Source organism: Hemicordylus capensis, chromosome 9 (genome assembly GCF_027244095.1).
Source record: "Hemicordylus capensis ecotype Gifberg chromosome 9, rHemCap1.1.pri, whole genome shotgun sequence".
Taxonomy (NCBI): domain Eukaryota; kingdom Metazoa; phylum Chordata; class Lepidosauria; order Squamata; family Cordylidae; genus Hemicordylus; species Hemicordylus capensis.
In genome coordinates, this window is record NC_069665.1 from 30,660,264 (window position 1) to 30,687,652 (window position 27,389).

The window sequence follows — 27,389 nt, forward strand, 5'->3', positions numbered from 1 at the left end:
AGCCCCGTTCCAAGGAGTGGATGCTGGAGTGGGATGCAGCATTGCTGAGCGCCTGCCAGCAGACCTTGGCTCTCCTCAGTCACGGGGCTTGGGGACAGAGTGAGGGGGGGGGCTTGCTGGTGCGCTCTCACAGATGCAGTACCCAGCTCCAGCAACCATATTTCTCTGGTGACGGAAGAGGGCTTGTGTTGGTCCTTGTGAAGATAAGTGTCTCTTTTTATACAGGTGCAATTCTAGCATCTGGCCTGCAGCACTGTGAAAGCTGTAAGCAAACCTATGTAGTCAGCAAGCAGATCCCCCTCCTACCTCTCCAGTGAGAGGACCACCGTGTCCACTCTTTGCCACCCCCCTGTTGGATGGCTGGACAAGGCCTTGAATTGGCGGGACCAGCTCTCCCCGCCTCACCGAGAATGCACCAAAGCTGTCCTCTAAAACCATAACTTGTGCAATATAGTCCGCCTGCAGAAAGCCGCCTTACACAAACCCCACATTTACGATGGCCGGCTCTAGAAATAGAGCTTTCTTCAGTGCCATTTGTGCATCACACAAGCGAGTCAAAGGGTCTATAAAACTGCACAGTGTATTTATTGCAAAACTGAAGAGGCTACGCAGGAGGCAGATGCATTTCAATCCTATCCTTACAGTACGGAGGCAGAGTGCCTTTGGAGAGCCTCTGCCTACTAGGGAATGCTGCTGTGCAGGGGTGTGTTCCTTTGGCAGACAATACTGGACTAAAGAATTTAGGAAGAGGAAATGCTGTTGGCCTCGATTCGAACCTTGGCTCTCCTTGTGTTAACAAGGCTATTATTGCTCAGGTCCTGTTTCTGATGGATTTACTAAGAGCGATAAAAGTTCTGCACAAGTAAGAGATGAATTTCGTTTGAAGCATTCCAAGATTGTGTTGCTGGATGGGCTGTACCGTGGCTGACGGGTCTGTATCCGATTGCTGAGCCTTCATTCCTCTTAACTTCTGGGAGGGGAGGGGAGGGGGACTTCTTAGCAGCTGGTTTGAATCTAGGATGGTCAAGAGACCCTTTCACTCCAGTGCCGAGAGAAGGCTCGCTAGCCTACCAAAACACAGCACAGGGTTACACGTGGCCATAGCATATGATGCAGTCGTTAATCCAACCAAGACTTGACCTGTAAAAGGCTTATTGGCTGGAATCCAATCACTTCCCTCCTAATATAATTAGGGCTCCAGCTGGTTGGGCTTCCAAGAACTGAGTTGGACACTGATATAGCGGCAGCCAGCACTTGAGTTTACGCTTTGGCGAGGGGTTCCCCACTCTGATGCTCTGCAGGGACTAATTAACCATCCTGCACTGAGCTCAACAGCTACTTGGCAGCAGCAATCCAAGGTGGTTTGGGTCCTTTTGAAGTGACCCGCTCCCCAAAGCCTTTCAGCCCATGAACCTTTCCTCGTCTAACTGCAGTACAGCACAGCTCAGCAGTGACACGCAGAGATCAAGGGTCGCAGCCCGTTTCCTTGTAGAGTAAGTAAAGGTGAGAATTTGGTACGGCAGGGCTGACGCTTGCAGGTTCCTGCCACACGGCGGGGGAGGAAGATAAATTGACCAGAGCGAAGCAAAGCAAGGCCCTCCTGGGTCTCAGTCGTACTGCAAGAGAGAGCTGAAGGGAAAGGGCTTAAGTGCTTCTGCTCCTTTGAGAAAGGTCAACTCGGTCAGCACCACGCAGTCCAGAATGTCGGCCTTCAGCTTGGACATCAGCTCACATGCAGCTCGCATAGTACCTAGGCAAGACAAGACAGAGGTTCACTATTTATTTATTTATTGTTTATACTGCCAAGAGCAGGTGTCTCATAGCAGTGTACAAAAATGCAAGATAAACAGTCTGCAGTTCAGCAGCAGCAGGGAAGCTTTCTGTAACCAAATTGTTTACTAAAACATGCCTCGTTTCATAAAATCAATTGGTGAAATGGGTGCAATATCAACTGAGCTGGGAGGAAGCAAAACCCTCCCCAATTCACACACCCAAGAACGCCACACTCCTCTCACCTCCTGTGGCAAGTAGATCATCAATTATGACCACTTTCTGGCCCGGTTCCACGGCATCGCACTGGACTTCAAGTTCTGCCTGCAGGATAGAAAGAGAAACTGGGTTTTATGCTTTTCTATAATGATGTGCCATTGATACGGGATGACCATAACCCCATGGGGAGACAACCCCCAGAATGGCTTTGCATTTTTAAAGGTGCATGCCCAATGGCTACTCCCAGGTCAGGGTATTGGGCCTGGAATACCACCGCTAGGCAATTGACTAGGACAGGCTGACAGACAGACCCCAGCCACAGCCCTCCCAAAACAGCTTCACGGGCAGAGTCTGTTTCCGAGCTCAATTCAAAGGGCTGGTTGTAAACTCGAAAGCTCTGTACTGCTTGAGACCCAGGTATCGAATGAACTGCCTTTTCACACACGGCCTGCCTGGTCACAAAGCCCTTTGCCAGACATCTCCACCTTTGGAGAAGAGGTGAGCACAGATGTCTCCACCTCTGGAGAAGCAGCAACGGGGGTCTTTCACAGGTGGCACCCTCCCTGCAAACTCCCCCCCCCCAGAAAAGCCTGCCTGGTGCAGGGTCTGCTCTCATTTCAGTGCCAGGAAGAGACCTTGCTGTTTGTCTTTTGATCTCTCCTCTGCTTTTACTGCAAAATGTCATCAATACTACTTTTTTGTCTATTGCTATTCTCATTTTCAGGCTTAGAAAGTGTGTGTGTGTTTTTTTTTAAAAGATTGTTTTTCATCTTTGCTGTCCTGGAGGGTAGCGAGTGGCATTTGAAACTGCATTGATAGTTTTCACGGAAGGGTGGTAATATCAACTGAGACAATTTTCAAAATCCAAACTTTTGCATGAATTGTTGCTGGGCCTCCTCCAGCTGAGCTGGATTGGTCCCCTCTGCTCAGTTCCCCAGATCAATGATTACCTTGCCATATTCAAGAGTGTAGGAGACAGATTCGGTGGGCCCCGGTAGCTTCCCCTTCTTCCGTATTAGCACGAACCCGACCCCCAGGCGCTGCGCCAAAAGTGGTCCGAAGAGGAAGCCGCGAGAATCCAGACCTGCAAGAAGCAGAGTGAGGAAGAAGAAGACGACATTGTTCAGTTTACACAGGTACAGCCATTCACACGTTCTGCTGAATGCGGGTACACTTCCTTTCTGTCCCATGCATTTGGAGTACCTGTAAGCAGGTTCACTTTAAACACGAATACAGGTACAGTCCTACACACAAACTCACATACGAGTGCACAGAGAACAGGTCCGCTCTTTTTCCTCTGTGAAAGCACTGCAGATTATTTGAAGATGGCTCTCCTGTTCCCCCTGGGTCTTCTCTTCTCCAGGCTATGCATACCCAGCATGCAGCACATGAGAGTGCTCAGAATTAGACCCAATATCCCCAGTGATCAATGCAGGACCGAGTGGAACAATTCTCATGATTTGGATGCTATTTCAGTGCCAAGGTCATCCTTGGAGAATGAAGAGAGTGCCTCTGAGGATGCACAGAGGAACCACAATCAGCTCTCACCCATCTGGGAGGAAGAGGGGTTTGTGGGCAAAAGCATGGAAGTCTCATGCAAGCTTCAGGAGTTCCTCCCTACCTAGAGGGCTGTTTCTCGCCAGTCTTCCATGACAGGCCATCCCAACTCACCTGCCACGTAATCTATCTTTGGGTGCTTGGCCTTGACGCAGGCTTCCAGGAGGTCAATTGCCGCTGCAAACGCGACAGGATCCTTCAACAGCGGGCTTATATCACTAGGAAGAGAGAGAAGCATGTGGCAGGGATTCCCCAAGGCCCTAAAACTATGCTACAAAGAGGAGGAGGTGATATTCATGCTGTGAAGCCCCTGGGGCCAAATTTCCCGGAGGACAGAGAAGAGGGGAATTAAGGTCCCCCGCCCCACCATGGGTCTGATCCTCACAGTACTGTTTGAGCTGGGAAGGAAGTGTTGACTGGCACCAATGAGTCACTTCCTAAAAACTTAGGTTTGCATTAATTCAGGGGAAAGTAGTAGAGATTACAGGGCAAAAGTGCCCTTCAAGGCCCCACGTGCATCATTTCCCAGTGTGCGGAGGTGGGGTGGGGTGTTCAACAAAAAACAGGCTTTGAAAGGCACCCTGCCTAGATCAGGGGGTCTCAAATGCTGATCCCCAGAAACTTGTTGGACGGCAACTCTTATCAACCCCAAATGCAATCATCAAAGGCCCTTCTGGCTGGGGATGATGGGAGCTGTAGTCCAACGACTTCTAGGGACCCACGTTTGAGAACCCCTGACCTAGATGAGTGCTCTCTCTCCCCGCTCTCCCCCACCTTGGCTGCCAGAGAGAGAGAGCGTCCCCAGAGAAAGGCTCAGAGTTGCAGGCTGCCTCCACAAGCATGCACAGCGCTGGTCTTGTGGTAGCAAGCATGGATTATCCCCTTTGCTAAGCAGGTTCTGCCCTAGTTTGCTTTTGAATGGGAGACTATATGTGTGAGCGCTGCAAGATCTTCCCTCCGGGGATGGGGCCCCTCTGGAAAGGGCAGCTGCCTGCTTACATGCAGAAGGTTCCACATTCCCTCCCTTGTAGCATCTTCAGACAGGGTTGAGAGAGAGAGAGAGAGACTCCTGCCTGCAGCCCTAGAGAAGCCGCTGCCAGTCCAGGTAGACAATACTGAGCAAGGTGGACCCTGGGCCTGACTCGGTAGAAGGCCGCTTCCTACCTTCCACACTGCCCGGAGACCGAGCCACGTGGAAAGGGATTTCCTCCAGCACAGACTACTGAGCTGCTCCTCTGGGCCACAGACGGACGCGCCCCCCCCCCCCGCCCCGCGCTCCTTGCGCACAGGCGAGTGACTATAGCCCTGGAGCGCCCCGCAGGCGCCACGGGAGGGGCGGGCTGCCCTCTGCCCATGCTCAGGGGCACTCTCAGCGTTGCATCTCGTGGCGCAGTACCGCCCCCGACACTGCTCTTACCGGAAGAGCACCCCGGGCGAGGGGAAGTCCGGGAAACCTCGGATCCGTTCGCGGACCAGGCGCAGCTTCTGCTCCCGCGCCTCTTGCTCGGAGCCCATCGTGTGCCCGTGAAGGTGGTGTCCGGGTGCGCCCAGCGCGCATGCGCGGGTGATGACGACCCGCCGAGATAAACCATTCCGGGGAAAGTGCGGGGGGTGGAGAGAGAAAATGAAAGTAAGTGGTCGGAAGGAACCATTCCTCCGAAGTGCGGGGGGGAGGAGCTCAATAACCTTTTTCACACGTGCTTCCACTTCGTGCTTTAAAGCTACACGTTATATTCGTTGAAATGACTGCAGGAAGAGAATAACAACATTATACTATGCAGATCTTGTGCAAAGCCGAAAAAGTATTATTGTTGAAATTATTAAATACTTATATGCCACTTCAGCAAAGAAGTTCTCAAAGTGGGGTGTGGGTGTGTGTGTCCGCACACACGCACACACACAAGTATACTGTATATGTAAATGTCTATAGAAATATACATTTCACAACGTCCAATGAGCGCATATTGCTTCCTTTTCTTTCTCTGCAGCAGATGGGGGGGGACAACCGGTGAGAAAATGATCAGGCTGTCTCTTTTCACAAACTGAATTGGAAGTGCCTGGGACCTTTTGGGTGAGAGCCTTTGGTCTTCACAGAGTGGCTGAGTCAGGCCCTTGGTCCATCTCGCTCAGTATTGTCTACCCAGACTGGCAGCAGCTTCTCCAAGATTGCAGGCAGGAGTCTCTCTCAGCCCGATCTTGGAGATGCTGCCAGGGAGGGAACTAGGGGAATCTCTTACAGTGCTCACATGTAGTCTCCCATTCAAATGCAAACCAGGGCAGACTCTGCTTAGCCCTTAGGACAATCCATGCTTGCTACCACAAGACCAGCTCTCCTCCCTGATCAGATTTCAGACATTTGGAGGCAAACCGGAAATTGGGTGGCAGTTTCTGGATTTGGACAGGCCAAGGCACTTAAGGCATGTTAGACTTCGGCAGAGGGGTTCCCAACCTCAGGTCCCCAGATGATGATGGACTACAACTTCCATCATCCCCAGCCATGCAGATATTGTCAGGAGATGATGTAGTTCAGCATCTGGGGAACCAAGGTTGGGAACCCCTAAAGCGACAGGCTGACTGTGTGGTGGAGATTACAACTTGGCAATTCTAGGTTGTACAGTACTAATCTTCCTGTTCCAATTTCCAATCATAAAGTTATGATTTAAAAGGTCATGAAATAACCTTTTGCAGTTATTTGACTGCAGTTTTATACATACATCTTTGTAAGCATGGTTGGAAGGAGGCATTCTGAATCCTCTTGCAGGGCTGAAACAGGCAGCTTTGCTTGGTCCATTAGAACAGACGCCCACAGCTTTATGGGGCCCAATATTCACTGCACAGTATGCAAGCTTTCAAGATATGCAGAACTCTTCCTCGGACTGCATATTTACAAAAGTGCAAGGGGAGGGAGACACTCACAGCTGAATGAGGTGCTTGTGCTGGTATTGTTGCTATTTCTGTATCCTTCCAGAAAGTGGGCCTTCAGTCTCTCTTGCTGAAAGTCCTTTTTAAAAAAAAGCTGAAGGGCGCTGCAAAGGTTACCCACGCAGAAGGATTTGCATTTCTCAGAAAGATCTTTGCTGGGCAAAGCAGAGAGCAGAGGAGGCGATGGGGCAGCCGAAGGTCACTGTGTAGGCTATTAGTCTGTCCCTATGAAGACTTGGATTTTCCCAAAGACAAATTATCTCTGCCACCAGAAAAATCCTTTCCCCAACAGCTGTCTCAAGCTGGCTGGCCCTTAGCAACCGTAGAAACAAACACTGACCAAGCATGCAACTTTCCATTGAAACATAGAGAGGTCTTTCAAGGGTTGCATCCCGGGGGAGAGGAAGTGACTGGAATTGTGCATGTGTTTGTGGGCGGGGGTGGGGGGCATCCTGCTCTTTCACTGCCCACTTCAGTGTTGTCCCAACAGCTTTGCAGGCTTTTCACAGGAGAAGACAACAGTTTCCCCAACTGATTTCCCAACAGATCTCCTACCTCGGTCTTCGCAACAACCCTGTGAGGTGGGCAGGATATCATCAGAATTTGAGGGAGACAGTAGCCCCATTCACATGTTATGTTCAGCACTCCTATGACCAGTGTGCACTGTACACAGATGCAGACTTGTACACACGTACTGTCATTCACATGTTATGCTGAACGCAGGTACAGAACTACACTTCCTCTCTGCACCATGTTTTGGAAGGGCCTGTACTCAGGTTCACTTCCAACCATGAAGGCAGGCACTGTCATTCACACAAAAACACGTACGTGTGTACAGACATCTATCTGTACAGCTGCACAGCCGAACGTTGGAGCAGGGTTAGTGACTTGCCCAAAGCCACACTCTGGGGCTCCAGCAAGAGGCTGGGCTTGAAACACCTGCTCTGGAATGCACTCCCAGGAAGGCGAGCGGGAGTTTGCTCCTCCGGGTGCATTTGGAATCCATCACCGTCTCAGCAGTGGCAGTCCTCGTCAACCCTAGGAGTGGCTCCCTGACGAATTAGTCATTGGGCCCGTGGGAAGCTTCAGCCAAAGCCGAAAACTCTGCATAGTCCCCTGGGACTAGGGGGAGATGGCCATTCCCACCGTGCAATGCTGTGCTTTGCCCAGCATCAGGGGGGCTGAGCAACCCAGGGAAACGGAGCCCCCTTGGCTGGCGTGCCCAGAGTGCTGGCAAGCATAGCCCTTCGAGAGCTCTCGTCCTACAGCTCTTACACAAGGGCTCCTGCGTCTCTCTTGAAGGGCCTTCCCAGCACTGAGAACAGCACAGTCCTGTGCGGAGGTCAGCACAGTGGGAAATGGCTCTCACGTCCAAGGCTTCTTGCCAAAGTGGCCCTTGCTCAAAGAATAGGGAAGATCACTGGCCTAAGCCTTAAGTCTTGGCTCACACCAGTCTGGCTTCTGGTCTTTCCTCAACCTTTAAAATGCTGCATTCCAGGATTTGCATCTAAAATGTACTGTCCTGCCCTCCCCCCCCCCCACCTCTTTCTCAATAAAGCACCTAGGGGAAAAACAAAACAAAACCAAGCATGTAGATCAAATGCTAGATTGGCCTTCATTCCTTACAATCACACAATGCAGTTAAAAGTTACAGAACCGGCAGAAGAAATAATTGGAAAGAGTTGACATCTTAAAAGTAAAGCCAGGTACCAAATACCATCATCTTACTAAAATTAAAAATAAAAGCAGACACTCCTTCATAACCACCGTTGGCACTTCACAGACATATATAACTGGTAGCAATTGGAACCTGAGCCTGGAAATAAACATTTCCAGCAAAAGCTGTCATTTGCATATCAGAAAAGTCTGCTCAACCTAGCTTCTTGTTTCCAGCGATGGCTGGCCAGATGCTTCCGGGAAGCTCACAAAGACAACAGCTATCTCCCAGTGGCCCCTCCCCTCACAACTCATCTTCAGAGGTAGATTGCTTCTGAGCCTGGAGGCTCCATTTGGCTGTCGTGGCTAAGAACCACTGAATGACTTTTCCCTCCCAATGGACTCCATGGGCCAAACTTGACACAACGATGGAGGTGAACACAAGCACCTCCACCTTCTGAACCTTTTGCAAATCCCCCCAATGGAAACTGCGATCACAAAATGGGGAGAAGCATAACCCCCAGCACACACACACGCGTACACACACACACACACACACACAGTCACTTTCCTAATGAAAACTGCTTCCCTGAAGCTGGTAGGAAAAAGACATGTGCTGTTTAGTTTGGTCCCTGTATTTTTGGCACTGCAAGCAGTTAGAGAAGTCTCTGCCCCCAGCAGCTTACAACACTTGGCCTAAGCAGCACTGTACATCTGTGGGCATTGCTTCCAGCTGAGGATCTCAACACAGCTCACTCGCAGCCGGCCCAAAGGCGTTCTCTCTGCCTCACTGGCGTGAGAAGGACCCTGAGCTCCTCCAGCACAAACCTTTCTTTCAATTCACAGCAGCACACGAGCCACTGGGAGGGCGCTTCTCTGGGCAGCCTCGGAGGACAGGGAGCAAAGCACTCTGGGCGAAGGCATCCACCCTGGATGCTCATCTCTGAAGGAATGCGCAAGCGGCAAAAGGCCAGGACAAGTTCCAACATTTGCGACCATCTTCAATCACTGACACTCGGCCTCTCGTGGTGGGGGCGTCTCTTCCCTTAACCAAGAGGCTGAATTCACAACCCCAAAATATTGCGGTGAAAACCCTGAGAGAGGAAAATCCCACGGACAAAAGGCAGCCTTCTGAGCCTCGCAGCGCCATGCCCGTTTCCGGGACGCAAGATCAGCAGCGCCGGCCCCGTCTCCAGCCGGTGGGTGGCGGCAGCTTCACAGCAGGTCAGGCGTGCGAAGCAGGAGACCGATTCAGTGAGGCCAGATGCACTTTTTCGGGTCGGAACTGGGTGGCTGCAAGCACTTCCCCAGCTTCTCACAGCCTGGAGGAGCCCAATTCTGTTACAAAAGGAAGAAGAGAGAGAATCTCAGTCAGCCCTGAGCAGCCTTACGATCGAGATCTGCACACAGAGCACTGAGAGGGCAAGGCCCTGCCCCGAGGAGTTTACAGTTTCGAAAACAATGCAACAGAGGAAGGGGAAGCAGAGGTAAACCAGGGAAGGAGCTGCACTTATTTCAACGACATGGACTTGGACTTAGTGACGGCGGGGCAGGAGCTCTTGGGGGTCGTGGCAAAGGTGAGTTTTGAGGAGGGGCTGGAGGAAGGGGGCAGGTATCTCAGCAGCGTTCTGGGAGGCTGTTCCAAGCACAGGGGGCAGCAAACCTGTGGAGGGTGGAGGTGCTGGGGGAGTGAAGGGGGCAAGTCAGTAGAAAGCTTTGGGGCAGGACGTAGAGCAGGGGGAGGTAACTGGCTTGGAGAGGAGAGCTGGTCTTGTGGTCGTGAGCATGAACTGTCCCCTTTGCTAAGCAGGGTCCACCTTGGTTTGCATTTGGATGGGAGACTACATGCGTGAGCACGGCCACGTATTCCCCTTCGGGGTTGTGCTTGCATGCAGAAGGCTCCCTCCCTGGCAGCATCTCCAAGACAGGGCTGGGAGAGACTCCTGCCTGCCACCTTGGAGAAGCCGCTGCCAGTCTGTGTAGACAATGCTGAGCTAGAAGGACCAAGGGTCTGACTCAGTATATGGCAGCTTCCTAGGTTCCTACGACGCAGATGTCCACAGCACATTCCAGCAGGCTGGGCAGCCTCATCTCTGCAGCAACAGAGTCACGCGTCCGCTCTCCCACACTATTATTCCAAGACAGTCTCCCTTCTTCCTTCTGGTATCGTGATAAGTGAGCAAACCTTTGTGTAGCTAGACTCTGAAAGGCTGAATAATTATTTCGCAGAGACATATTTGCAGAGATTACTCGAAGAGCCAGGGAGAAGACGGCAGTCTCGGAAGGCCAAGGGTGAGGCAGATAAGGACACTTGTGTTTTAATGAGCAGTTTGATAGATTAGCCTGCCAATTGATGGATTAAAAGGCATTTACATGGCGACACCGGAACAGGGGAACTGAGCCCACACGCCTCCGGGGGGTGCCGGAATTAGCTTGCCCTCCTTGCTCGCGTTTTGCAGAGGAGAGCCAATGTCAGGAGGGAGAAGGCACCGCAAGAGAAAGCCAGGCCAGGCCCCAGAAGCAGCAACTGGCCAGGCCCGGGAAAGGGGGTCCGACACCCCAACCCCACCCCGAGATGCTCCAAGGAGGCGGGTTCTGCATCAGCCAGCCTCATGGCTTTAGCTGGGGCAGTCCCAATGCCAACAGAGGAACATAGGAAGCTGCCACAGACTGAGTCAGACCATAGATCCATTCAGTGTTGTCTTCACAGACTGGCAGCAGCTTCTCCAAGGTTGCAGGCAGGAGTCTCTCTCAGCCCTATCTTGGAGATGCTGCCAGGGAGGGAACTTGGGACCTTCTGCTCTTCCCAGAGCAGCTCCATCCCCTGAGGGGAATCTCTTCCAGCACTCACATTTCTAGTCTCCCTTTCGTATGCAACCAGGGCAGATCCTGCTTAGCTTAAGGGGACAAGTCATGCTTGCTCCCACCAGACCAGCTCTCCTCTCTGAGGAAGAGGAGGAAATGGTGCCTTGAGTCCGCTTCCGATGCCAGGGGGTCAGCAACCGGGCAGGAGGCCACACGGCACAAAGGCGCCCTTTCTCCAGCATTGCCGCTTGGGCCTTGCATCGAGGGAAGGGCTTTGCTCCGGTGCCTATCCCTGAGCCCTTCTTTCATACAGACTCCTCTGGGGGAACAGCTGAAGGTCCACTCCTGCCTGCTGCAGCTGGAAAATGCAGGAAGCCACTCTGGAGAAGGCCAGTGGACACCAGCCGTGCAAAATCAACTGCCTCGTCCGCAAGAGAAGTCTGCCGCACAGTCCGTCCTCATCAAGATTACTCCACAGCTGCCCCCAAGCCCCTCTTAAGCCTCCTTGGACTCACACAGGAAGCTGTCTCATAGCAAGCATTGGGCTATTCTGACTGGCATCAGCTCTCTCCAACTGAATTCCTTTCCTAGCCCTGCTTCAGAAGAACAGCCCGGCTGGGTCAGGCCCAAGGAGGCCCAGCTAGCCCAGCATCCTGTTTCCCACAGTGGCCCACCAGATGCCGCTGGAAGCCTACAGGTAAGAGGGGAGGGCAGGCCCTCTCATCTCCTGCGGCTGTGGCTCCCCTGCAACTGGTCTTTAAGACACATCTTGGCTCTGAGGCGGGAGGTGGCCTATAGACCTCAGACTAGTAGCCATTGACAGACCTGTCCTCCAGGAACTGGTCTAAGCCCGTACCATCCAGGCTGGTGGCCATCACCATTTCCTGTGGCAGAGAATTCCACAGATTAATTATGCACTGTGTGAAAAAATACTTCCTTTTGCTGGTCCTAAATTTCCTGGCAATCAGCTTCATGGGATGACTTGAGTGTTGTGAGAGAGGAAGGAAAATCTCTCCCTCTCTCCATACCATGCATAGTTTTATAGACCTCGATCGTCTTTCCCCCCAAACTAAAGAGCCCCACATCTCAGACCTTTGCCTCACAAGGAAGGTGCTCTAGGCCCCTGATCATCATGGCTGCCCTCTTCTGCACCTTTCCCAGCTCTCCATCTCCTTTGGGCATGGAACTGGCCATACGATCCTTTTAACCAGAGATGCTGTGGGCTGAACCCGGAGCCTTGTGTGTGCAAAGCACCGGCTCTGCGCTCCTGAGCTACAAATATCCCTGATGAATCCCTTCGGCCCCTTTAGCTCAGGACTGTCTACTCTGACTGGCAGCAGCTCTCCAGGGTCTCGGGGTAGGGAGGGCGTTTCCCATCACCTGACAGCTGACTCTTTTAAACTGAGGACGCCAAGAATTCAACCGGGAATCCTCTGAATTAAAAGCATGGAAAGCGGTTTGATACCGAGTCAGGCCGTACGTTGGTCCATCTAGCCCTGCATGATCAGCTCCGACAGGCAACAGCTCTTTAGCTGGGTCCTTTCCCGTCACCTACGACCTGAGGTTTCCAGCTGGCAGTGGCAGGAGTAGAGCCTTCCTCGGCCCCTCTCTCTCCCCCTGCCCCGCAAGCCCACCCGGCTGGGAGAATCTGACTGTCAGCTAGGAAAGGTCACTTCTGCCCCCTCCACTCCGTCTGCGTCCTTTTCGTCTGCTTTGTTTAGCACGAGAGCCCTGCAGGGAACGAGGGCTCTGGGAAATGGCAGGAGGGGCTGCTGGCGAGGCCTTGCATTCTGGGCAGCGGGCACAAGGTGGCAATGGCGGTCCGACCGTGACAAGCAAGAAAGGTGCTCTCGCCGCTCTCGCCTCTCGGAGCCGAGGGCTCTGGGTGAAGACGGGGCTATCAAGCTCACGTTTTTCTTTTCTGTTGCATCGCCCTTCAGGGGAAAAGATCGCTGCCTTCCCCAGCTTTGTCTAGCATAAGAAGGAGATGTTGAAGCTCGACCAAAAGTCAAAAGAAAACCGCCCGACGAAAGAGCATTAGAGGTCAAGGAGGTGGCGGCTTCTTTCCGTTCCGGTCTCTCACCATGGCTGCCCGGTCACACACGTTGAGCTGGGGCTGCCCAGGGAGCAGCGCCTCCTTGTGCTGCTGCACGGCAGGCGAGATCCTCTCCATGGCGGCTTCGTATTCGGTGCTGGTGAACCTGGAACGGCAGGAAAAGCCAGAGCAGCAGTTACAGAGATGGAAAGGCGGGGGACTCTGAGAAACCTGGTCTGGCGGCGGGGACAGCATCATGGGGAGACGTGTGAGGGGGCTTATTCAACTGCCACATGAGGTGGGAGCCCTGCAGGACACTGAAGGGCTGCCGCTCACTCCGAGCAGGAAAATGGCACAGGGCCCTGTCGGCTGAACGGCAAAGATGATTCTACGGCTGAGCGGCATGGAGGCCGGGGCTGCTGCTGCTGCTGTTGCATGAGAGATTTACAGATTCTGAAAGATTTCTGCACACTCTTCTGGCCTGTCACCACAAGAGGCTGCCCCCTCCACCCCAACATGACTGCTTTGATAGTGCCCATTTTGGGATGCTAAAGGAAGTGTACAAAGGCCCTAAAAGGCAGAGACAACAATGCCACCCCCCACTTATGAGCCTTGGCAAGTCCAAGCCGACAGGGATGCAAGCCAACCTGACCAGTGGCCAGGAATTATCTTAGTGCCCAGTCTGCAACCTCTGGGTACCATCCGTGGCCTCTGTGCCACGTGGCTGGGTCTGTGGGCGTGGGAGTGGCACTGACGCAGCCACACTTCACATCACTGAATCCATTTAGCCGGATATGAATTTCAACCCCCCTCCGGACCCACCTCCATACTGACTCGGAGAGGTCACAGCTCTTGAAAGGCTCCAATGAAGATAATATCTCAAACTCCGTTTTGTTCACTGATTGGTAGGGCTTGCAGTTCCCAACAGGGCAGGGCAGGAAGTAACAAGCAATGCACACAAACCCTTCAACACTCAGAATCAAATCTTTTGCAGGCTGGAGTCACCCCAAGTAAATGTTTTTAACGGCATTCTGGTGCAATGAACTGAGCTTGTGAACTTGCCAGCGTGAGCCTGAATTGTGACTCGTCTCTTCGTCGGCTTCACCGACTTTGGGGGGAAACACATTCTAAGCATGCTGCAGTGGGTGGCTCAGCACTCCAGAACACACTGACAATATCCACCTAGCTTGACTTCAGTCGGTACCCAAATGTCGTGCGAATTAGCTCTCATGGAAGGCCAACCTAGATGCGAAGGGGGAATTTCATGAGTGGAACTCCTGATGCGGCCTTCCTTTTCAAAAAGAAGCCGGCGGGGGCTGGACTGGAGCCCAGATATGGGGGTGGGGGGCGCGAGGCTTAAGTTCCCACCGCTACCCCAAGCTGCTGTTAGCCACCGGAAGGGGGAACATGCAGGCGCGACTGCGGCCAAAAGGGGCCCTTTTGTGGCTTCCATGCAGGAGGGCTTGGGCTGATTTTCTCCCTGTCTGCTGAGGAGGAGCTGGGACGTGTCCCCCGCCTCAGCCCGCTAACATCCCTCCCCTCCCTCTGATCAGGATTATAACTTCAGCAGGTATTTGTTTAAGTGGCTTAATGTTCCCTTTCACGGCGGTATTACTTCAAGTACTTCTTAAATGGAGGATTAATACCCAGTGATCTCATTTTGTCCATCATATTAAGAGTCATTTAGGAAACAAAGAACAGAAAATTGCTTTTGGAGATAAAGTGGAAACAATGCCGCGCAGGCCTGACCCCAGACCCCTTCCTCCGCTCGCCGGGTCCAAGCTGGCCACTGGCCTCCGGGGCTCCAGCTCTCTTCCTTCTCCAAAATCAATCACGGCCGGAGTCCGGGACCTGCCAAGAGTTTCCAGTAAGGCCTATAAATACCATCTCTCCTTGGCAGCCATCCAGGGACAGAAAGAGAATGAGGGAGAAGAGCGCCTAAGCCAGCCTGGAGCGGGGCTTGAGCGCAGCGCAAAGCAGGAGGACGCTGGCGACAAGGGACTCAAGGTCTGTCACTGCCCTGGTGTTTTCCTTTTAACAGAGGAACAGCGGACGTGCCGTTATTTCCCCCAGCCCTCCCTGGAGATGCTGCCAGGGACTGAACCTGGGACCTTCTGCACGCAAAGCAGGTGCTCTGCCACTGAGCTACGGCCCCACCCAGTGATCCCTGACAGAGGGAGTCCCAGATGTTGCTGACTACAACTCCCAGAATCCCCAGCTGCAATGGCCTTTGGCTGTAGTCAACAACATCTGGGAAGCATCTGGGAGAGATGGTCTTTAACCCTGGCCCCATCCCCAACCTTTAACCCTCCCTGACTTTAAAGAGCTTTCAGGCCTCTCTGACATTTAGCTGCCTTGCATGCTGAAGGTCCCAGGCAGGGCTGGGAAAGACCCCCACCCGCACCCCCATCCCCTGAAAACCTCGGGAGAGGTTGCCAGCCAGCGCAGACCAGGGCTGTGCAGCTTCGGCCCTCCTGCAGAGGTGGGACTACAACTCCCATCATCTCTGGCCACTGTGGCTGAGGATGATGGTCCTCCCATGACAGCCGGGGGGCTGAAGCTGTGCACCCTGGAGCAGGCAAGACAGAGCTAGAGGGACCAAAGGGGTCTGACTGGGTAGAAGAGACAGAACTGCCCTGCTGGTCTAAGCTCAGTGCCCTGCCTTCCAGCACCAGCAGCCAGGCATGGTGGCAGCCAGGGATCCCCCAGTGGCATCTGTATCTGGGCGCTAGCCCCTGGTGTCTCGCTACCAGGGTGCTTTGCTGTGCCGAGGGGGCAAATCCAAGCAGCGGCACCTGCCCCCAACCTCCCCCCCCCACACACAGAGGGGGCACAAGCCACGGGGAAGGTCTCCTGCACAAATCCCACTGAAATGAGCAGGAGATGTGCAACTGCCCATTTAGAGAGCCAGCGTGGTGTAGTGGTTAGAGTGCTGGACTAGGACTGGGGAGACCCGAGTTCAAATCCCCCTTCAGCCGTGAGACTAGCTGGGTGACTCTGGGCCAGTCACTTCTCTCTCAGCCTTAACTACTTCACAGGGTTGTTGTGAAAGAGAAACTCAAGTATGTAGTACACCGCTCTGGGCTCCTTGGAGGAAGAGCAGGATATAAAATGTAAAATAAATAATAATAACAATAACAACAACAATAATAATAGTGCTCTTGTGCATCTCCTGCTCATTTCAATGGGGCTTGTGCAGTGGCTTGTCTTACATGGGTCTGGTCTCCTGGGGCACTGCAGTTTTGCTGCCTGAGGCCCAAACACCCTTAAAGCAGGGCTTCCCAAACTTGGGTCCCCAGGTGTCGCCGGACTACAACTCCCATCGTGCCCAGCGGCCAGCGGCCTTGAAGGGCGAAATCGGGAACCTGGGCCATGCTGTCGACTGCCAGGGGCCAGAGAAGCTGCTGTAGGCTGGCCTCTTCGCCACCAGCCGGCCCCCAAGTCCGCCTGGAGGGTCCTCCTGCGCTTCCCCTCGGGAGGGAAGAGCAGGGAGCTGGGCTGAATCGCCTGCATTACGCCCAGTGCTGTTTCCATCCCGGTGAGGATGCAGCTCTTGAACAGGTGTGTTTGGGACGCTCTTGTCTAGGCCGACTGGCAGGCCCCCCCGCCGCCCCCCCCAGGCTGCCCCCAACTGGTATCCCCCCTCTTCCAGCCTGCCGAAGGGAAAGCAGCGGGGACGGCAGTGGAAGAATGAGCGGGGAGAGAGAGCGCCCGGGTGAGCAGGTGGCGCTGGGAGGCGTTTGCTCGGCAAGATTCCCCCTGTGGATGCGGAATTATTCCACGCTCAGGAGGAAGCGGCAGAGTGGACAGAGTCCAGGGTCATTACACTAATTGACACTTTACCTCCAGGAAGTCCCCCGAGAGCCAATCAGGGACGGATTGGAGGCGCGAGGTCCCGGGCACAGGTGTGGCGCGTGTTTAGTTCATTTAGTGCAATTGTGCTCCTGCAAGCTGTTCTCGTCAGCCTCCCACTCCAAGCCAATCCGTGTGCAACGTGCTCCGCCGTTAACCCCGCCGTGGCCTGCCGCGGAAACCCAGCTTGGGGCGAGAGGCAGGGGCTGGCGGCCACGTCCTGCCTCCATCCCTGGGCGACTTCGCGTCCTAATGACTGCACCCTTCCTGCTCCCTTCCCAGCCTCACAGAGCCTGCCTGTGATGAGAAGCCGAGAGGTAGGGACAGCCTTTCTCCATTTCCCACCACAAGCCCAGGATGCATCCAAATGGCTGCAAAGCTGGTTTACTCTGAACTTCTGCTGTTTTCTGCATTTAAAAAAATGATTGTATCATTTTATAACTGAATTTTATTTGGGGGGTGGTGGTGGTGGTATTGGATCTTGTTTTATTATTCGAGGAGCTGCCCTGTGTGTTTGCTAAACTGAAGGGCATCCTGAAAATATTTTAACAAAAACAAAATAAGCAAAATAAGCAACTTAAGAATATAAAGATAGGAACACAGAAAGCTGCCTTTTACTGAGGCAGACCATTGGTCTTTCTAGCTCAGCATGGTTACACAGAACTGGCAGCAGCTGCTCCAGGGCTGCAAGCAGGAGTCTCTCTCAGCCCTATCTGGAGATGCAACCTTCTGCATGCAAGCAGAAGAACATAACAGCAGCCCTGCTGGATCAGGCCCAAGGAGACCCATCGAGTCCAGCATCCAGTTTCCCACAGTGGCCCACCAGATGCCTCTGAGAAGCCCACAGGCATGCCCTCTCTCTGGCCGCTGCTCTCCTGCCAACTGGTATTCAGGGGCATCTTGCCTCCAAGGTTGCAGGTGGCCTATCGCCACCAGACTTGCAGCCACTGATAGAGCTGACCTCCATGCATTTGTCCAAGTTGCTCTTAAAGAGTCAGTGATGAGATCGAGATTCCCTGGAAGAGATCCTGCATTTGTGCCAGTGGAAAGCTTGAGGAAAGAGTCTGTGGGGTGTGTGAACCTCTGAGGGCTCAGAGGAACAAGGTCCCCATGGACAGCAGCGAAGACAATCCCTGACAAGGCCATTTCCATTCCTTGGCTTGCAGGCGATCAGAACTCTTGCTGGTGCCTGTCTCTGAGTTGAATTATCTCTGGGCAGGAAACTGCTTGCTCTCCCTCTGAGAAGCACTAATGTGGGGACTCCCAACAGGCAGCCTGCCAAGGGGGATAATTAAGCCAAATCAAAATATGCACCCGCCACACTAGTAACATCTCTGCAAATGAGGATAATTTAATTACCACGGAGGAGAGACCTACTTTCCAGGAGGCCTCCAGTGTGGCCAGAGATGCGAAGGGATATAAACATTAGCAGGCTTCACCAAGGAACTTTCATTTGGTCTATTTTATTTTTATTTTTTAGAAGAGAGAGAGAGAAAGAGAGAGCCTTTCTAGTGGAGCCTGCATATTAAAACATCGCTCTTTCCCATAATCGTGTCATAATCTTACCATGAAATTCAATCAAGGCAACAGCTTGTGTGCTTTCAGAAAGCAAAGGAACCAGATGAGGAAATGACTGCGGAGGAAAGACTGGGACACAGTTCAGCCCAGAAAATGTGGCTTTTGAGAGGGATAATTAAACAACAAGGCAGGGGACATCCTGTGGAGCAAGAGCTCCTTAAGAAGGACCCCAGGAGCTCGGGTCTTAGGAAGAACCCACCCGCCCACCCACCCAATTAGGAGTCAAAACCCTTGTAGGTTCCTGCAAACCTTTCAGAACTCTGCCTTCTGCCTACTTTGGGTGCTTGCCCAGGATTGCTCCAGGAGGACACCCAACAATCTGTAGGAGGTGGTCTGGATGGGGCAAGGGGATGTCCCAATTCAGCCCCCATTCCATCCAGTCCCCATTCAGCTCTCCGGCTGAGATTTTTCCCAGATTTGGGCATTCCTGGCAGATAACCTCTGGTCTTTTTCCCCCCCTCTCAAGGCAGAGCACAGGAATATAAGAAGCGGCTTTATACCAGATCAGGCCATTGCTCCATCTAGCTCCGTATGGTATACAATGGAACATAGCAAGCTGCCTGACATGGAGTCAGACTCTTGGTCCATCTCACTCAATGTTGTCTCCCCAGACTGCAGCGGCTTCTCCAAGATTGCAGGCAGGACTCTCTCTCAGCCCTATCTGGAGATGCTGCCAGGGAGGGAACCTGCAACCTTCTGCATGTAAGCCGGCAGGGGCTCTTCCCCGAGCAGATTCCCCATCCCCTAAGGGGAAGACCTCACAGTGCTCACATGTAGTCTCCCATTCAAATGCAAACCAGGGCAGCTCCTGCTTAGTAAAGGGGACAATTCATGCTCACTACTGCAAGATTAGCTCTCCAGGTGCTCAGTGTGGATTATTAAAAACAAATCTTCCACTAACCAACAGGAATGCATTATTGGACTCTTGAAATGGGAGGACTCACGTCCCCTCAACCACTCCTACTGAGATAAAAATGGCAGGCATTAAACAAAAGGACTCGATCAATCCAACTGAGCTGACTCCTCAAGGAGTGGTACCCGGCATTACTGCTACTTGATGCAACCCACAAACTTCCAATAAGAAGAGAGGAAGGAAGGAGAGGAAAGGAGCAGCGGTTAAAGAGATGACTCTGAAATACGATGGCACCAGGTCTGAAAGATTCCAAAACAAGATGAGAAGTGTAGGTTTTCAGATCTGCAGAGTTCTAGCCTCTACTTCCGATTTAAGAGAGAAAGCGTTTGAACTGCATAAGGCTTGCCAAACCAGATGCAGAGTGATCTGAAACAAACTGGAGTACGCCCAGGGCACTCTTCCCCTCGGGAGGGGAAGGAAGCCTGGCCGGTCCCCAGCAGGAGAGAAGCTCAGTCGCCTTCCCCTGGAGGGAGAAGGGGCAAAAAGCCCCTGGCAGGATTTTGCACTCTGCCTCTTGTTTGCTTTCTTGGAGCTGTGGATGCAAAAGGGTCAGTAGGGAACATCGGTGCCACCAGGGTTTTCAGTGGGCTCCAAGACTTGGCTAGTCAGGCAGGCAGGACTGGTACACCACCCTAAACTATGGCATCTGCCTTTGTTGATTTAAAAAGAACAAGTAGATGTGCACATAAGCCAGCTAAGGGCACAGTGGGGAAGTAACCTGCCTTGAGAGCAGGAGGCTGTTGGTTCAGATTCCCACTGGTGTGTTTCCAAGACTATGGGAAACTCCTATATCAGGCAGCAGCGATATAGGAAGATGCTGGAAGGCACCATCTCATACTGCACGGGAGGAGGCAATGGCCAACCCCTCCTGTATTCTACCCAAGACAATCACAGGGCTCTGTGGGCACCAGGAGTCGACACCGAATCGAGGGCACAACTTTACTTTTACTTTGATGTGCACATAAACATCTGCACATGGGCTCCACCTCCTGGTCCATCCCCACCAGGACAGGAACGGCGCCTCCTTTCACTCCCTCATCCTAGCCAAGAGCCCCAAGTGGGAGAGAGTAATGGGGCAAGCGCCAGTGCTCTGTGCTTTCGGAGGGACGGGAAGCTGCCGCCCGGCTTGCCCCCAGAGCACCTCTCTGCAAGCGCCACCTGGGTGCAGGTGGCGTCCACAGCCGGCATGGCCTCTCCTCTGACGGCTCACTTCTTCCCACAGGGTGAACAGCAGCAGCGGGCACAGCAGATGGCACACTCCTAGCCCTCACCAGATGGCCCAGAGGAGCTTTCCCAGCCTTCCTCCTCCTGCCAACACCAAGGCACCGTCCAGGCCCCCAACTGCTCACAACAACAGCAGCAGCAGCAGCTGGCAACTCACCTGCCCATCCACAGCCCAAAGCAGCGGGGCAGGCAACGGCCAAAGCATCCTAACTCCAGCCATGGACTCTCCGAGCCAGAGGGCGGGTATAGCACCTTGCTCCATCTTCCTGCCTATTCACTTTTATGCTGAGCGACCTGAGCATCCACTGCGTCCTCTTAACACTGCTCATCCACTTTGTTCAATGGTGATGCTCAAAAGCTTGCATTCCAGGGAAGACACAGGCATGCTGCCCTTAGCTCCCCTCCCTCCCTCCCTCCCGCTCCCCTCCAAGACCATTTGCATTTCCCACTGCCTGCGCTACTCACTTGATCGCTACTCACTTGATCGGATACTTCTCCCCGGGGTCCCTCCCCAAGTGGAACAGTAGCGGAAGCTTGGTGTGTTCCTCTTGATCGTGGGTCGTGACTCCAGAAATGTTCTGTCCGGGGCAGAAGTCAACGCCCTGCGTTGGAGAGAGGAAAGTCAGGCCCAAAGACTGGCAGCAAGAACTGGGGGGCAGGCAGGCAGGCCCTCTGAGCTGGAGGCGGCTGCAAACCAGCAGTCTCAATGTTCATGGAGACAGAAAACGCCTCGCAATTCCACGGGAAGCAAGCAAGTTGTTCGCATCTCCCCCACCACACCCACATGCAAGCTGGCGGCCAGGGTTCAGTGGAGGGCAGGGGACAGGGAGTCGGCCTGGGTCTCTCTGGCGTGCACATCCTTCTTTTCTGCTAGGAATCTCAAGGCAGCCGGTGGAAGCTTCCCAGGCACAGACCGTTCCCAGACTGGTTACGTTCCGGCAGGGCTGCCACAGCCCAGCCAAGCTGTTGCTTCTGAGACACCCAGTGCCACAAGAAAAGAAAAGAAAAATCTACATTCATGTGGACAAGGATGCCAGAGTGTCTAAAACTAGGAAGTGCAGGCTGGAGCCTCTTCCCGGACACTGAAGGGTTCCCCAGTCCGGGAGCTGAAGCAACAAGGAGGAGTCCCTGCAGTTGCACAGGGGGCATAGGAGGGGCTCTCACTCCAAGTCAGACCCTTGGTCCATCTTGCTCCGTCTTGTCTCTACACTGACTGGCAGCAGCTCTCCAAGGTTACAGGCAGGAGTCTTCCCCAGCCCTATCTGGAGATGTTGCCAGGGACTGAGCCTGCAAGCACGTCCTACAGTGGAGGAGTATCAAGATGTCCTAAAACATGGAATTGATTGCTGAGAAATTTAGGAGCAACAAACAGAAGTATTTTTTCACACCACGCATAACCAACTTGTGGAATTCTGTGTGAAACGGGATGCTGGACTAGATGGGCTTCCTTGGGCCTGATCCAGCAGGGCTGTTCTTATGAATGAGGGGGCATACCCACTGAAATGCACAGGTTTCTTCAAAACAGCCGAAGGAATGCATGGAATCTCCGAATGGCCATTGGCCATTTGGAAATTCCATGCATTCCTATGGCCATTGGGAAGAAACCCCTGCATTTCAGTGGGCCTTCCTTGTCATTCGCTTTAGTACAGCCCTCAGAGTCTACATGACCAGAAGCATGGTGTCAGCCTGGTGGACAAGGAACATAGGAAGCTACCTTCTACCGAGTCAGACCTTTAGTCCATCTTGTGCCACCCTGTCTACCCAGACTGGCAGTGGCTCTCCGAGGATCCAGGCAGGAGTCTCTCCCAGCGCTACTTGGAGCTGCTGCCAGGGAGGGACTGAACCCAAACCCAGAGGCTCTGCCGCTCAGCCACGTCTCCATCTATAGCCCCTGCCCTGGCTCATGCAGCAGGGCCTTTCCCTGCACCTTCTCGCCAGGCTGGGCCCCTCTTCCTGAAGCCCCCCTTCCCCAGAGAACACAGAGGCCAGCACAGAAGCAACCTTGGCAAGGGGGTGGGGGTGGCACAGCTGCACTGTGCGCGCCCAGAACAAGCACTCAGCTGAAAGGTTCTCCTCCGACGTTAGAGGGGATTTGATTGGCAAACAATTTTCTAAAAATATCCCATGTGTCTTTAATGGACAGGCTGGTCAGTGGAGCAGTTAATATTCTGCTTTTCAATAAAGCAAGAAAGGTTAGAAGCCCATGAAATCCCATTTACCTGCACAGAGCTATAGATTCCCGAACCAGTGGCTGGAAAAATAAAGAGGGAGAGAGAGCACGCGGTTTGATAAGCTACAGCAGGCAACCCGAAATGGATTTTAAATGGACACGGAAGTGATTGACCTTTTCACCTTCTGGTGCTGGAAACCTCACGGACCAAGCGCGGCCTGAATGTGTGCAAAGGGGAATTTCAGAAACTCTTAAGGGGTGGGGGAGAAAGGAGGAAGACAACAGCTAATCAAAGCCAGGACATAACACAACATACCAGTTGTAATTTGGATGCAAATCAAAAAGGCTATTTAATTAAGAGCCCACTAATTAGTACCGCGCTCCTCGAGTGCAAATGTTTTTGTTTGAAGTCAGAATTTATTCTCTGGGTGTCTGCTTCCATGCTGCTCTGTTTACACAGCACCCTGGGAGTCTCCTGTCAACACAGCCTCGTAATTAGGCGCTCCCCTGCTCACCTACGGCGGGCAAAAAGGACCTCCAGGCAACCGGGCCCAGCCCCAGGTGAGCAAATGCAGCCACTGCCGACAGCCAAGGGGACGCGACGTGGCACTGGGGTGGCAGCACCTGTGCTCTGCGGGTCCCCCGCTCGCACTCCTGGCAGCAAGAGGCGGCCCGCAGCCCGGCTGGCACGTGTCTCCCGGCAAGGGCAGCAGACAGAGGCTGCTGCTGGCATTGTCTGAAGACAGAGGCTGCAAAGGGAGCCGGGCTTGCACAGCCAGCATGAGTGGTCCCCTTTGTTAAGCAGGGTTTGCCTCGGGATGGGTGACTACATGCGGGCGCTGTCGGCTGCAAGAGATTCCCTGGGAGGGATGGGGCTCTAGCTCAGTGGAGAGCGTCCCAGGTTGGAGCCCTGGCAGCATCTCCGGGTGGGGCTGGGAGAGGCTCCTGCCGGAAACCTGCTGCCAGTCTGTGTAGGCAATCCTGAGCGAGATGGACCAAGGGTCCGACCCGGTAGAAGGCAGCCTTCTATGTCCTTATGCTTCCTGGAAATTGGGACAACCGGAGCCACTGTGGCTGCTGTATCTGCACTGTCTGTCAACAGAGGGGAGAGGACCCATACAGAGCAGGGCCCCCTGTCCAAGCGCCCCCTTGGGCTTCCCCGGCTGCTCCCTCTGCAGTCTATATGCCTGATCCCTTTGGGCACCTTGGAACTGGGCTGCTCAAGTGTTGCAAAAGGATGCCAGCCCCCCCCCCCCCCCGTGCTTTCAATGCACACCCTGCATTGGCAAGTACATTCTAATTTGCTTTCGCTATTGTCAAAGAAAGAAAAAGGCACCCCGGGAGTGGCTGGGTTACTCCAGAGAGACAAGGAGCACAGAGCATCTTGGAGCCCTCTCGCACTGGAGATGGAACCGGGCGGGTCTTTAACAGGGGGCCCCAGACCCAGGCAAGGGAGTCGGTTTACACCCAGCGAGGAGCTGAAGATACAGACGGGAGCTTCCAAGGAGCCTGGCCCTTGGTGGTCCAGCAAGCGCTCCGTGGTGTCTACACGGTCTGGCCGCAGCTCTCCAGGGTTTCAAGCGGGGCTTCCCCAGCCCTACCTGGAGATGCCAGAGGGAGGCTGGGCATGACAGGCAGGTCTCCACCACCCATCGACAGGCCCTCCCAGCCTTTGGCCTGCTGCTCCTGTCTGGGAGGGCTCCAAAGCCGCTTCTGGGAAGGAGTCCAAACAGAGTCCCTCACGGGCCCTTTGCCATCTCAAGCGGGAGCAGGAGCCCAATTCCAGCCCACCTCCCTGCACCTGCCAAAGCTGGAAACGCAAATGCTTCCCCGCCCCGCCCCCCAAGGGACTGCTACACAGCCTGCTACCTGCCTTTAATTGCCTATTGATTTTCAACAGTAGGGGTTGGCAAACTTCGCCGCGGCAAGCACCCCTCACTGACAAGCCCCACCGGGTGAGCCTCTCCAGGGAGCACAGAGGGGGACTTCCCTCCCTCCCAGCTTCCCTTGGGAACCGGATCATGTGTCGCTTCCGCTACCAGTCCTGCTCCCTCAGAATCCACCTGTGTGACACGCACGCCCCATCCCCAAGTTTGGCCTCACGGCCTGACAGCGACTTGGCTCGTGCATCCATGTCCAGGGCACATGGGCCACGGGTGCCTGGTCAACAGGAAGAGCAGGGGGATGCCCGTTGCAGAGGCGGGTGGGCAGCCACAACACACACACACACACACACGTGAGCAAACAGCCTCTGGCAATCCATCACCTGGACGCTATTTCCAGATCAGACTCCTCCGCTCCGGTCACTGGCCAGGAAGAGAGAGTCTCTTTGCTGACCTGAGAGAGTTACCGGCAAAAGCAGCGGGCATCAGGAGGCCGAGGGAACCTTCCACCCCACGCGCCTCTCCCAAGAGTGCCTTCTCGGCTGCAGCTGCTCCAGCCCCACTGCACAAAACCCGCTTCTCCCTCACGTGTTAAATGTCTGGAAGGGACCAGGCAGGAGCGAGGGGCAAACCAGAAAGTCTCCATCGGCTCTCAGGCAGAAGCGATCGATGGCTAACCCACATGCTCAGAGGACCACAATCAAATGTCATTATTGGAGGTTCTACTTGACTTCACGCCACACGCCCTCTCCCCTCGCTATCGAAAAGGTGCTATCGATTGCTGCGCGCCGGAGAACGGCAATCAGAGAAGGTGGCGGGGGGAGGACAGCTCTCTGGCATTTGACGTTGGAAACAAGGGGGCTCTTGGGATAAACAGGGGCACAAGGCCTCTCCGAAGCACACCGTGGCCTTTATGAGAGGCAGATAAACAAACGGAGCCCGGAGAAGCTGAAGTTGTTGGCTAATCACATGCACCCCACCGAAGGGCTCTGGAGAAGGGCGGGCAGGGCCCAAGCGGGGGCAGAAGCATCACTCCACGGGAGGCGGGTGCAGAAGAGGCATCCATCTCCATGGCTGCTTATTACAAGGAAAGCACTGGGTGGGTGGGTGGGTGGGTGGGGGCTGGTTAACCTGTCTTGGGAGTCCAATCTGCCTCCTCCCAACACGCCTAGTCAACACAGACCAGACCGGGTGTGTTTTAACAGCCCAGCCCTCTGTTCTGCTGCCCGGGGATTAGCACATGAGACAAAAGCTGCAGATGCTGGGAGACACCTCGTCCCCCGCCTCTGAGAACCGGCCACAGCCCCTCCAGGGGGCACTTTGGAGGGGGAGGCAGGGCCACTCACCCCCCACCCCCAGCGCTGCACCCTGAGGCAGGGACAGGCAGAAGGTGGAGTGGGGCTTGATGGCAGATCGCCGGGCAATCGGCTTCTGCCCTGCTGCAGCTGCCTAACCATCGCAACGAGGGAAATATTTAATTTTGCTAAATTAAGCACCGGACGCAAAGAAATCTCGGAGGCAGTGAGAACCAGGAGTGGATTGTGTGTGAAAGGACTGCAAGCTCAGTGGTGGGAACAAATTCTGCTCAGAGGCACCCTCTACACCCCCCTCCTGAAGCCACAACGGTTTCGCACGGGGTCCAACTGGTGGGCTGTGGGGTTCCAAGAGACAAGGGTGCTGATGCTGGAAGCTCAGGGTCTGCGCCCCACCTGCCAAATGAGAAGGGGCCACTCACCTCTGCTCCCAAGCACCTGCCAAAGCCTGCTTGTCACCCACTAGCCTCATGGGTGTCTGTTCCCTGCACGGATCTGTGGTGGGAAAGCACAACCCATCTAGGTCCACATGAGCCCCTGGCTGTGTTTCTCGCGAGGTGGGACTCATGAGGTCAGGAAAGGAGTCTCTCTGCTCCTGAAGCAACAGGGCAGTAGCTCAGTGCTGAGAGCACCTTCTTTCCTGGGAGGAAGGTCCCAGGTTCACTCCCTGGCAGCATCTCCAAGTAGGGCTGAGACAGACTCCTTCCTGAAACCTTGGAGAGCTGCTGCCAATCAGTGTATTCAGTACTGAACTAGCTGAACCAAGGGTCTGACTCAGTAGAAGGCAGCTTCCTATATTCATGCATCACCAGGGTCCTTCATTCCCTGCAGGAAGCTCCCATTTCTATGGCGTCCCTAACAGATTATCCAGTGTGATCAAAGGTTTTTGGTTTGTCCGCGTAGCCTTAAAAGAGTGATGGACTATTCCGGTCTGGAAAATAAATAACTCTCCAAAAATATAACGTATGCAATCTCTCGGTTATTTACAAACGTTCCCCCACCACGAAACCTCCCTTCTGCTCAACACGACCCATTCATCAGCTCCTGAGTGTTATGACAATTTGAAAGTGCGTCGACAAGAACCACTTGTAAATCACAATGGCTCTTTTACAGCCTCTGGATGGCAGCTAAGTAAATATTCCTCCCGCAAGCGTCCTGTGCAACTTCCAGCTCCAAAGTGACCCTGCCAGGTTTTCTTTAGCAATGCGGATTTCCTGTTGAATGGATTTATATTTCTTCTTTGGGCACTTGGAGGAAAAACAGGTGCTTGCGAGGGAACATTTGTATTCATCATCAGGCACGAGGAGAGCACACCAAGGTGTTCTAGCTGAAAAGCAGGCTTTGACAAGGGGTGGGGGAGAGGCAGACCAGCCAGCGGCAATGGTGTCAACTCCCGAATCTCACCTGTTGCACCTGAAAAGGAGCCCGGTGCGGGCCAAGGTGGGCTCAGTGGCAGAGCACATGCCTGGCAGGCAAGGCTACTGGAAGGCTC

General features: G+C 53.9%; 2 protein-coding genes across 4 annotated transcripts in view; both read right to left on the bottom strand.

Moving 5' to 3' along the window:
- Positions 1-561: 561 nt before the first annotated feature.
- On the bottom strand, positions 562-7,921 carry APRT (adenine phosphoribosyltransferase). Its single transcript, XM_053271211.1, has 5 exons — positions 4,964-7,921; positions 3,661-3,764; positions 2,940-3,073; positions 2,016-2,094; positions 562-1,750 (listed from the first exon to the last, which is right to left on the bottom strand). Exons 1-5 carry the CDS (start codon positions 5,059-5,061, stop codon positions 1,608-1,610), a joined length of 558 nt encoding a protein of 185 aa, XP_053127186.1. The 5' UTR covers positions 5,062-7,921; the 3' UTR covers positions 562-1,607.
- Positions 7,922-8,064: 143 nt separating this feature from the next.
- GALNS (galactosamine (N-acetyl)-6-sulfatase) overlaps positions 8,065-27,389 on the bottom strand; it is a 43,801-nt gene continuing 24,476 nt past the window's right edge. For 2 of the 3 annotated variants that reach the window (XM_053271205.1, XM_053271206.1), the window contains 3 exons: positions 21,012-21,133; positions 13,013-13,130; positions 8,065-9,462 (listed from right to left, as the gene is read on the bottom strand). In XM_053271205.1, the coding sequence (XP_053127180.1) occupies positions 9,376-9,462; positions 13,013-13,130; positions 21,012-21,133 (327 nt within the window). In that variant the 3' untranslated portion in view covers positions 8,065-9,375. Of the gene's footprint in view, positions 9,463-13,012; positions 13,131-20,996; positions 21,134-27,389 lie in introns of all 3 variants that reach the window. The other variant, XR_008311279.1, reaches the window with a different exon arrangement.

Coding starts and splice junctions, on each gene's coding strand:
- APRT (XM_053271211.1), bottom strand. CDS start 5,061: ATGGGCTCCGAGCAAGAGGCGCGGGAGCAGAAGCTGCGCCTGGTCCGC. Junction 3,074..3,660: donor AAAGATAGATTACGTGGCAG/GTGAGTTGGGAT, acceptor TGCTTCTTGCAG/GTCTGGATTCTCGCGGCTTC. Junction 2,095..2,939: donor ACACTCTTGAATATGGCAAG/GTAATCATTGAT, acceptor TCTATCCTGCAG/GCAGAACTTGAAGTCCAGTG.